At 40.3% G+C, this 10,906-nt stretch overlaps 1 protein-coding gene across 2 annotated transcripts; it reads left to right on the top strand.

Annotated features, from left to right (window-relative positions):
* Window positions 1-2,565: 2,565 nt before the first annotated feature.
* Window positions 2,566-9,404, top strand: COMMD6 (COMM domain containing 6). 2 transcript variants are annotated; one of them, XM_061995557.1, is made up of 7 exons: window positions 2,566-2,654; window positions 3,328-3,386; window positions 3,984-4,049; window positions 4,209-4,285; window positions 6,029-6,197; window positions 7,273-7,425; window positions 9,265-9,404. In XM_061995557.1, the coding sequence occupies exons 1-7, from the start codon at window positions 2,606-2,608 to the stop codon at window positions 9,313-9,315; spliced, it is 624 nt and encodes a 207-aa protein (XP_061851541.1). In that variant the 5' UTR covers window positions 2,566-2,605; the 3' UTR covers window positions 9,316-9,404. The 2 variants fall into 2 exon arrangements, with proteins under 2 accessions (XP_061851541.1, XP_061851551.1); XM_061995567.1 differs by lacking the exon at window positions 3,984-4,049.
* Window positions 9,405-10,906: the final 1,502 nt, after the last annotated feature.

Raw genomic sequence — 10,906 nt, 5'->3', positions numbered from 1 at the left:
CAGAAAGCAGGTAGTTAATTACACATGAACATCTAAAGTGACCAGAGAGGCTGCAGGGGAGAAAGAAACTACCTGTTTACAGGCAAAATGGAGTCCAAAGAGAGAAGGAAGGAATATAGCATGAGCAAGTGGTGTTTCTAGGTACTGTAGGGATGGGAGTATCAAAGTGTCAGGTATCCAGGAAGGGAGATGTTGGAGATACTAAACAGTTGAAGGCCCAGGCACTGGAGAAAGATAGTTGGCAGACAGACTTTCTTCCGTCTGCCTGAAGAGGTTTTTGAAGAACTTGATACCAAGTTCTTCAGAGTTGATGCAAATCACTCCCTATTCAATACATGTTAAATTTAGGAAATGGAATAAATTAGCTAATGGTGTTTTTATTTAATTTTACCCCCTGTCAAATTACTTAGCAGGACTGCAGTGATGCCAGATGCCTGTGCCTGAAGCTATGATATTGACCTGTCAACGATACTGTAGTGTATGTCTTCAGCAATCCACTCCTAGTTGTAGCTTAGGAGATTTGTCTCCAAGTTCCTGCACCCAGCAATTCCTTGGATTAAGTTTTCAGTCTTTATCTAGCTACAAGATGAGTCTGTACCATCAGATCACCGTCTTAGTCCATATTTACCTTCCTCTTCATAGAGCACGTGTAGAAAAGGCAGAATTTTCTAAAGGCAAACCATTTAATTCTATAGATGGGCAGAGAAGGCAAAATCATTACATATTTCACCACTTTCTTTTCCAATTCAAATAACTAAACGTGTGTTTACATGTTGGATGAAAATAACCATAAAATAACTCCAAATTTCAGCAAACACTTCTGTAATTGCCAAACCACCAAGATATTTGACTTCACATCTATCTCCACATCTTGAAAAAACAATGAAAAGTAACATAACCAATATTAGTCATAGTGCTAAAACCACTGCTAAGAGACTTGATGACATTGTAATATTAAATAATATGTAAAGCTCTCTAGGCAACAAAGTGTGTAATAGAGTTACCTAAGTAAAGAACAAAGAGATTAAGTCAAATCCCTGCTATCATGAGACAGATCTTACCGGCATGTATATTGCTAGTGTTTTGATAATGATGAGATCATAAAAACACATACTACCTAAAAACATTTGCACACTTAAGTAGATATTTTGAAAGGGAGAGGCCAAGATCACACAGGCCATAAACAAACAGCATGTTCTATAATAATTACCTTTATTCTGAAATATATTCTAAATTGTTTCATTAATATTTATTAAAAAGATGACATTTTAAACTAGCCAGCGCTACTGCCTGACAAGTTGTGTTTTACTATTTTGTCACAGTCTTCTACGCAATCTACTGAGATTATAATGTTACTTTTTTTAAAAAAAGAATACTAGAAGCAAGTATAAAACCGATTACTAGAGGAATGTAATAATATTTGCTGTTTTTAAAAGGTGAAACCAGTGTTAGGGCTCCAGCCACACCCCAAACAATTCAGCAAAGTGTGAAAAGCTTATTGAGAAACCCTGAGCAGCACTACAGGCTTGGGGAGGAGTGGCTGGAAAGCTGCCAGGCAGAGAGGGACCTGGGAGTGCTGATTGACAGCTGGCTGAACATGAGCCAGCAGTGTGCCCAGGTGGCCAAGAAGGCCAATGGCATCCTGGCCTGTATCAGGAACAGTGTTGTCAGCAGGAGGATGGAGGGGATCATTCCTCTATACTCTGCTTTGATGAGGGTGCACCTGGAATACTGTGTCTAGTTTTGGGCCCCTCTCTACAAGAAGGACATTGAGGTGCTGGAGAGGATCCAGAGGCAGACTACCAAGCTAGTAAAGGATTTGGAGCACATCTCATGTGAGAAATGGCTGAAAGTTCTGGGGCTGTTTAACCTGGAGAACAGAAGGCTCAGGGGAGACCTTATTGCTCTCTACAACTACCTGAAAGCAAGTTGTAGAGATGCAGGGGTCAGTCTGTTCTCCCTAGTAACAAGCAATAGAACAAGAGGAAATGGCCTTAAGTTGTGCTAGGGAAGGTTCAGGCTGGGTATTAGGAGGAATTTCTTTACTGAAAGGGTTGTCAGGCATTGGAACAGGCTGCCCAGGGAGGTGATGGAGTCACTGTCCTTGGAGGTGTTTAAGAGACAGTTGGGTGTTGCACTTAGGGAAGTGGTCTAGTGGTTGATAGGGCTGGGACAAAGGCTGGACTCAATGCTCTTAAAGGTCTCTTCTAGCTGAAATGATTCTGTAGTTCTAGCTGTAGTTTTACAAAAACTGAAGATGTAGTTTGTCTACACAAATCATCCATGAACTGCAATTTATTTGCTGGTCTACAGGACACTTCCACAATCCATCTGTACAGAGTCCAGTCACTCTATGTATCTGTACTCAGTTCAACATACCCTGTGTGCTGCGTGCACGCTGAACAGTGAATTGATGTACAGACCGATATACACCCCTCAGACGCGGGCAGGCTCCGCCCCCTCCAGGGAGGCACAGCGCAAGCTCCCTTTCCGGCAGCCAATAAACGCGACAGCTCGGGCCCTGCCTCATTCCGGTGTCTCCCGAAGCCAATCAGTGCGGTGAGCGTCGTGTGGCGGAAGCGGGACGTCGGCGGGGCGCGGCGCCATGGCTGGCGGTGGCACGGCGGTTCTGGTGCGGGCGCTGGAAGCGCTGGGTGAGGGAGCGGGCCCTGGCCCGGGCCCCAGCGTGCGGGCGGCGGGGAGCTGAATGGGAGCCGGTGCTCGGGTCTGTAGAGCGGAGTAGGGAAGGGAGAGCGGCCGGCCGCGGCTGCGGGGACTCCTCTCCTGAGAGCTCAGCTGGAGGGGCGGGCCGCGAAGCCACATCACCCAGGGTCCGGGGCGCTGGTGGGTCAATGGAACGCCAAGGTTTGGCGTCCTCGTGAAGCCTGGTGGTGGGCCAGCGGGGACCTTCCCGGGCAGGCCACAGCCTGGGTGCGGTAGCATAGCTGAGGCAGAACAGCGGTCCTGTGCTGCTGCCGCTGCTGTCATCGGGCAGCCTTGAGCACGGCCGGCTTCCCGCGGAGCTGAGGGGCTTGGTGCGGGCACTGCACCACGGGGTCGGCAGAGTTATGCAGGGTTGTCAGACCACACAATTGCATGGACGTAGTCTGGGGCTCTGAGGCCTTATGGAATCGCTTCTCTTAGACTTTACTTGGGATGCTGAGTAGGTGACGTTAATGCACTTCGGGACAAACTCCCTTAAAGGAAGCTTTGCTTTTAAGGTAAACGCATGTGTAGGGATCTTGGGTTTTTTTTCAGGGAGAGATTAGATTTATTATTAGATTACTTCAAGGATTTGCTTCTGATGACTGCGGTTTCCCTTTTCAGATGTTAGTGGTGCTGCAGAGAAGATTCGTTTAATACCTCAAGACTTTTTTGCAGAACTGGTAAGTAGAGCAGCAAATGGGACATGGAAGGACTCCTGGCACCCTTTGATTGTAGGAAACCTGTTTGTTTAAACTCCTCGGGGATGTTTTGTCCATTGCAGAGGGAGCTTAAGTATGTGGTAGATTAGTTTTACATGACTCATAAAGTGGACCAGTACTGTGAAGAGCAATGGAATTGCGTTAATTTTGTGTTTTTACCACAGAAGACTTTAAAAGTTTTTGTCTTTCATTTAAATTAGATATGAAGCTGCCTTGTCTAGAAAACATTCAGCTTGTTTCCTGTAGTGTGCTCTTAAAACAGGATGACTGTTCAATTAGTATGAAACTGGTATGTTAAGTAGAAATGATGTAGCACTGATGTAGTACTAAAAGTTTTGGCAGAGTTTATTTCCCTTTCTTGAATTTGATGTAATATTAAAATCAGTCCTTTCAATGTGTTTAAAGCATCCTTTGAACACATTTCAGTGTTTAAAGTATCCTCCTGTTGCCCATACCCAGTTTTCTTCTTTGTTTTGTAATCTCCAGGTATTCAAACTAGCTTTGTCTTGTATATTGAAAAAGGTATTAAGAATGCTTTCAAATTTACTTTCTTTACAGTGTGAGCAAATAGTTCAACATCTGAACCATAAGATCCCAGGTGTAAATACAACTGAACTGTGTCAGGTAAATCTGGATACTAGCACTTACAAGCAAATACTTTAGCTGTATACACTGTAAAGGATAGATTCCTCAAGTCAATTTTGTGTGTGGGTGTGTATAAAGAGGGTTTTAGTAATGTATAGTTTATTATTATTTGTAATCCTTTCAACATTTTCTCTCTAGAGAATTCAAATGTCTGGGATTGAGATTAATGTTGGTGACCTGGCAAAAATAGCTAACATTGTCTCCTTTCTATTTAGGTAAGCAGAAAATAATTTACTGTGCTTCATGTCTCTTTTTTTTTTTTTTTCCCCCCCTTCACCCCAACTTAATAGTGGTATTATAAAGTGTCATCACATTTTGGGTATATGAGCTGATTTGGGAAAAGGGCAAAGTTTGTAACATTAAGTACACAAAAACCCACCTTCTGGTCTTTTTTTATATTCCTTTAAAAAAAGAAATGTAGTTACTTAATATATAGTCTCACTTGTAATAAAAAAAAAATAGAGGAAATTGTTCTAAGATCCTGTTTGGAAGCTTTAGCAGTATTGGCAAAATAAGAGGAAGTCAAGCTCAGTTTGAAAGCTAAGTCAGCTAAACCTTTGCCTGGAAGAAGTTGTTCTAAAAGTTTCTTTTTTCTTAGAGATCAGAAACCAGCATTTCTGCCTGTTCGTAGGGCACACAGCTTTATAATGTTGAACTCTGCTTTGATACTCCTGAGATAAAGGTAGAATGTTTAGGTAGCATTTTCAGCTGTTGTTTTGCTCTGTTTTCAGAAAGGTAGTTTTTTCAACATCTCTTTCTGTTCTTTTAGTAGCTAATGTCTAAATGCTTTGTATGATGATAGTATGACTAAAGAAAATATACCAATAGAAATTTAACACACTACTTTTTTATCTATAAAATATAAAGCCTTAAATTGTGTTGGACTAACTCTTTTTCTCTTTTGTTACTGTCTCCTTAAGAGGTGTGGATTTGCATGAATGAACTCCGGTGGGATTTTTTTGTTTTATCTGTTTCTACAGAGAAAACAGAGTGTCTTTTTTTTTTCTCTAGACTTGTGGTCTTTTCAGTTGAGGGTTCATTGCATCGTTTGACTCCTACTGGTGCCAATTATATCATTACCTAGAGGTCCATCCTTGACTTTCAATGATACTTAAATTATCACTTCTAAATGTTTAATTGACCTGGTGTTTGTCTTGGGTAATAATATTGTTTAGCTGCTCTATGTACACATCCTTCACTGAATTATGCTTTGGTTTTTTTTTCAATTGCAATAGCAATTAGAGTTTGTGATTATTTTTGTTTCAGTGTTGTGTAAGCCCAGAAATGCTTGGTCTCTGCATATTTAGACACATTAAAAGTCAAGTCCTGCTTTTTGCATGTGGATACAAAATACTAGTAAAATATTTGGGAGGGGGGAAGAAAACCCCACAGGCTTCATAGAGTCATAGAATGGTAGGGGTTGGAAGGGACCTTTAGCGCTCATCTAGTCCAACTCCCCTCCTAAAGTAAGTTCATCTAGATCAGGTCATGCAGGAAAGCGTCCAGGCAGGTTTTGAAGACCTCCAGAGAAGACCTCCACACCCTCCCTGGGCAGCCTGTGCCAGGGCTCCCTCATCCTTACAGTAAAAGTTTTTCTTTAAGTTTAAATGGAACTTTTTGTGTTCCAGCTTCTTTTCATTACCCCTTGTCCTGTCACTGGATACAGCAGAAAAAAGGGATGCCCCAACCTGCTGACACCCACCATTTAGATATTTGTAAATATTAATGAGATCCCCCTTCAGTCTCCTCTTCTCTAGATTAGACAGCCTCGGTTCCCACAGCCTTGGGAGATCCAGTCCCCTGATCATCTTGGTAGCTCTATGCTGATTCCTAATTATTGTAAAGTATGTGAACACATAAAGCAGAAATAAAAAGTTTCCTATTTGGGGTAAAGGTACAGATCTTATTAAATTGGTGGAGAATTAAATTGATACAGTGTTCTTTGGATGTAACTATAGCACAGCAGCCAGAAACAATCTCTCTACGGAAGAACTTGTCACCACCTTGAGCAACACAGTCAACGCACTGCCGAAACACACGGTTCAAGTCATTCGTCATGTCTGGAACGAGCAGGGCAAATCTATTAGCATGTCAGAAGATGAAAGAAATACAGCCACAGTGGGGCAGGTAAGTAAAAGACAAAGTGCAGTTGAACAAACTTGTCGGAAATATCGGTGCTTCATTGTGTATGTTGTCAGGAGCACAGTTATCCTGACTGCCAAAAACTTTCCCGTATGTGTAGGTTTCCAGATAAAGAAGCATTTAAAATAATGGTTGTCTAAATGCTGAACATTTTCCTGATGTTATTGTATGGATGATAATGTCATATTCCATACTTCCTAGTGCAAGAAGGTGAGTGGCAGGCAGTATGGCAGACAATTGTATTGTCTATTTATGTAAATCTGTTTACTTCAATGTCATTTGAATTGTTCTTTAGGGTTGATAACACCAGCACTTGATTGTTTTATTCTTTGTCTCACTTAACTTGACTTTTTTTTTTTTAAGATACTTTGTCAATTTCCAGCATCACATTTTTCTCTTTTTGAAAAAATAATACAGAGTGTATTTGCATTTTAAGATCTTTTTTCTTTATAACAACAGTTTAAGAGTAAAGAATTAGTAAAAAAAGAAATATTGAAGGCTTGATGGTAAGCTTCCAAAGGCCGCCTTCACTTCTTATTCAGCAGCTCTGCCTATCATAGAAGGCTAAAAATGATAACTTACCTGTCTGAAATTTATTTATCATGTTCTTAGATTTATCTAAAATGCAGTTATGAAATGCTCTATTTTTTTCCCATTATTATTGTAAAATTTTTGAGCACTCTGAGATTTTTCTCATGTTTCCACTTCATTTGGAAACTTCTATGAAAACACGACAAAAGCATGAATGATATACAAGCCAGGTGAACTCGTGAGCCTCTGGCTTCTCTTAATAGAACTTGAAATAGATTGTACTTGACTATTGACAGTGTCTGAATAAGGAAAATGGATTAAGTGAAGTAACTTATTAAATGACTTACTTTTTTAGTATTAGAAGGAAGGACCGATTTTTTTTTTTTTTATTATTATTCACATTAGTACATGAATGTGTATGTTTTTCTCATTTGGATGTGACATCTAGGTCTGTAAAACATCCATCAAACAGCAATGGTAGGCTAAGTCTTTCTTTTAGCACCATTTCCAATGAATTTCTTCTTTCTAGTTTGTAGATATTAAATGGAAACTGGGAGTTGCAATGAGCTCTGACAACTGCAGGTCTCTGAAGTATCCTTATGTTACAGTGACACTAAAAGTGGCAGACCCTTCAGGACAAATAACAGACAGGTCTTTTGAAATGACTATACCACAGTTCAAGGTATGTAATCAATGTTGATTCAATCCCTTAAAAACATCAGTGATGTTGTTGGGAAGGAGCAACTGCAGACATTGATGGACACATTTTTGTTGCTTATTTACCAATACAGTTACTCAAAGATGAAGCATTACATAATTATTTAAAACACTGAAGATAAATACTTCTTTCATGACATTTACCTCTACATTACTAATCAAAAAAATGATAATTCATTAGTAATTAATCTATTCTCTTGAAGCTAACAACTGAAGCTGTGAAGACTTTTGGATTGGTCTTATCAAATATCACTCTGCCTTATTAAAGATGGATGCAATATCCTAGATCTATGGAACTGTCTCCCAGCTTCAAAATATAAAACTTGAGTTAAGCCTAGCATTTGTTAATGATTAGGAATGGAGGTTGGTCTGCTTCATTGTCACTGGCTCTTAACCACTGTGTCATCTGTAAAATTGCCTAATATTGTTTAATCTTGCATAAATGTGGCACTTCCATTGTCATTCCTGTTTAAAAAGCAATTACATCCCTTAGAATATAATACAGGCTTGCAAATTAAATCTTTGGAGTTGGACTGGCAGGAATATGAGAAGGATATTCTGAAACCTGAGGCACTGTGCAATGTATTCATTCTGATTGAAGCCTATTTAATAATTTGCAGTTCAACTGCTTTAACAAATGGATATTATGCTTGAGAAGCCTGGATTATTTCAGGTGGCAGTAGAAACATTCATATGAGAAGGTTTTTGAGTATTTTTTTGTGTTATGAGGGTTACTTTATTTTTTTCTTTCATAGCATCTTCTATTAATAGTCAAAGAGTTGGGCATACAGGAACCTCATGAGGTTCAACAAGGGCAAGTGCAGAGTCCTGCATCTGGGAAGGAACAACCCCATGCACCAGTACAGGCTGGAGGTTGACCTTCTGGAGAGCAGCTCTGCAGAGAGAGACCTGGAAGTCCTGGCTGACAATAAACTAACCATGAGCCAGCAATGTGCCCTCGTGGCCAAGAAGGCCAATGGCATCCTGGGATGCATCAAGAAGAGTGTGGGCAGCAGGTCAAGGGAGATTCTGCTCCCCCTCTACTCTGCCCTGGTGCAGCCTCATCTGACATCCTGTGTCCAGTTCTGGGCTCCCCAACTCAAGAGGGACAGGGAACTTCTGAGTAGAGTCCCATACAAGGCAACCAAAATGATCAGGGGACTGGAGCATCTTCCTCATGAGGGAAAGGCTGTGGGAACTGGGGCTGTTTAGTCTAGAGGAGACTGAGAGGAGATCTCATTAATATTTATAAGTGTATAAACAGTGGATGTCAGGAGGTTGGGGCATCCTTTTTTTTCTAAGGGGCAATGGGATGAAGCTGAAACACAAAAAGTTCCACTTAAATATAAGAAAAAACTGTTTCAGTGTGAGGGTGAGGGAGCAGTGGAACAGGCTGCCCAGAGGGGTTGTGGAGTCTCCTTCCTCGGAGGTCTTCAAGATCGGCCTGGACATGTTCCTTTGCGACCTGGTCTAGGTGAACCTACTTCTGCAGGGGAGTTGGACTAGGTGATCTCTAAAGGTCCCTTCCAACCCCTACCCTTCTAGGATTCTATGAAATCCATTCAAATAAGACATCACCTTTGTAAATTTAACAGACAATTTGCCCAAGTGATAACCAACTCACAAAAAGAATTGCAGAAACTTTCAGTTTAAGCTGCAGACTGTAACTGGAGGGAATGGGGAATGTGATAAACCTGAATTATGTTTTTTTGGGTTTGGTTTTTTTTGTCTAAGACAATAGTTTGAACTACAGTTTGAGGTTTTCTTTAGGCAACTGAAATTTATCTGAACTCTTGCTTTTTAGAACTTCTTCATGCAGTTCAAGGAAATGGCAGCTGTTCTTGAAACAGTTTGAAGAGAACTCTTATTTATACTGAAATTTTGGACAGACTTAAATAAACTTTCTGTTCTGCACAGAAAATAAAGTGCCATTGTTCAGCAAGGTATGTATGCTTGGGTTTTGGACAGGTATTTATCAGCATCATCCTTGCATTGCTGTGAAGACTTATTTGCATCTGAATACCTGAAGCCAACTCTGCAATGTTTGTATTTAGCTTTGTTCATCCGGGTAGCAAAAGATCAGGATGTGTATGAAGAAGCCTCACTGTAGACTTTCTAATATCCACGAGTAAGAAACTACACATTTAAGTCTGGAGTGCAGAAGGGCATCTGAAAATGTTGACTAGGAAGATAGTGAGAGAAGTGAAAATCCCTTGTTTAACAATCTTACCTGTAAAACTGAGATGCACCTGGACTCAATGATAGTATCAAGTATAATATGTGCATGAAGTTAGGCATAACAACCATGCAGCCATTCTTGAAGAATAGTTATGTTAAGTAGTTAGTTGCAGGGATTTGCAGGCTTGGCTTCCAGTTTTATAGTAACTGGAGAATGTACTTGTTCCAAAAAACTTGCTTATTTCAAATACTTATTTCCTAACACTTAGGTTTGTAAAAAACTGAGTTAGTACATGAAGCTTTTCATAGACTCCAAATTTATTCTCTGAAATGAAGCCTAGAGGCTAATTTTAAATAAAGGTGGAAAGATAAATTTAATTCAAAAGCATTTTAATATATTTTTGCCTTTTCATGTTATCTGATCTGTGACACCCTGCTTGATGTTTGGATCAGGAGTCTACTTTCTAATTAAATTAGGATATTGATGTAATTGCCTTACTTCAGGCTCTGAACTAGAAAAAAGTCAAGAGGAAACTTGAAAATTCAGGCTGTACGGTAGCTAAGCACATCAGAGAAAGGACCACACTAAAAGCCTGCAAGATTTCTTTGCTTGTTGTGTGGCGGGAGTCTGCTGGACTGTGGTGTGCACGCTTGCTCTCACAGAATGGTCCTCACCAGCAATATTTTGACTTTGATTCTGAAGAATGAGGACGTTTCCAAAGGGAGAGTAATAAATCCAGTCTACTTGTATGCTCTCCTTTTGGTTTTTTTTCCTCAGTTTCCATAAACAAAACACAAACTAAATATGGTGGGATGTAATAAATTACTCTTTGAGTTTCAAGATGTGCTGGTGGTGTAGTAGAGCAAGTAAATCAGAAGAGAGGCAATCCATGCTCATAAGTAGACTGAAGTTTATGCTGTACCTTCAGAATGCTAGAGTCTAAGACCCAGTCCCAACAAAACCTTTCTAAACCCACTTGCCTTTTTTGATTAACTTTTTTAGAAGCTATCTGAAAGTCATTGATAAAGGTTATCCCTGCCTGTTTGTGTCACGAAAATAACCTGTGGCACACTTTTAGGGGAGAGAAAGATATACCCCCAGCATTTGGGCATTGCGCGTGAAGCATAAAAACAGTACTTGGAGTTGCACAGAAACCCAAATGAATGAAACAGTGTTGGCTTTAAAAAAAGACAGAACACAAGTTTTGGTTCACGGTTTCCTTGATGCTTCTGAAGTCTGAGGTGTTTGCTTTGTGGCTGGGGAGTGC

This window comes from Colius striatus, chromosome 1, assembly GCF_028858725.1.
Source record: "Colius striatus isolate bColStr4 chromosome 1, bColStr4.1.hap1, whole genome shotgun sequence".
Taxonomy (NCBI): Eukaryota; Metazoa; Chordata; class Aves; order Coliiformes; family Coliidae; genus Colius; species Colius striatus.
The sequence above is the reverse complement of the archived record's forward strand: the minus strand, read 5'-3'. Positions and strand labels throughout refer to the sequence as shown.

What these genes read in the sequence shown, in the direction of transcription:
- COMMD6 (XM_061995557.1), top strand. Translation starts at nt 2,606, where the DNA reads ATGGCTGGCGGTGGCACGGCGGTTCTGGTGCGGGCGCTGGAAGCGCTG. An exon ending in GCGGGCGCTGGAAGCGCTGG is followed by an intron (nt 2,655 to 3,327) that starts GTGAGGGAGCGG and finishes TTCCCTTTTCAG; the next exon opens with ATGTTAGTGGTGCTGCAGAG. An exon ending in ATACAACTGAACTGTGTCAG is followed by an intron (nt 4,050 to 4,208) that starts GTAAATCTGGAT and finishes TTTTCTCTCTAG; the next exon opens with AGAATTCAAATGTCTGGGAT.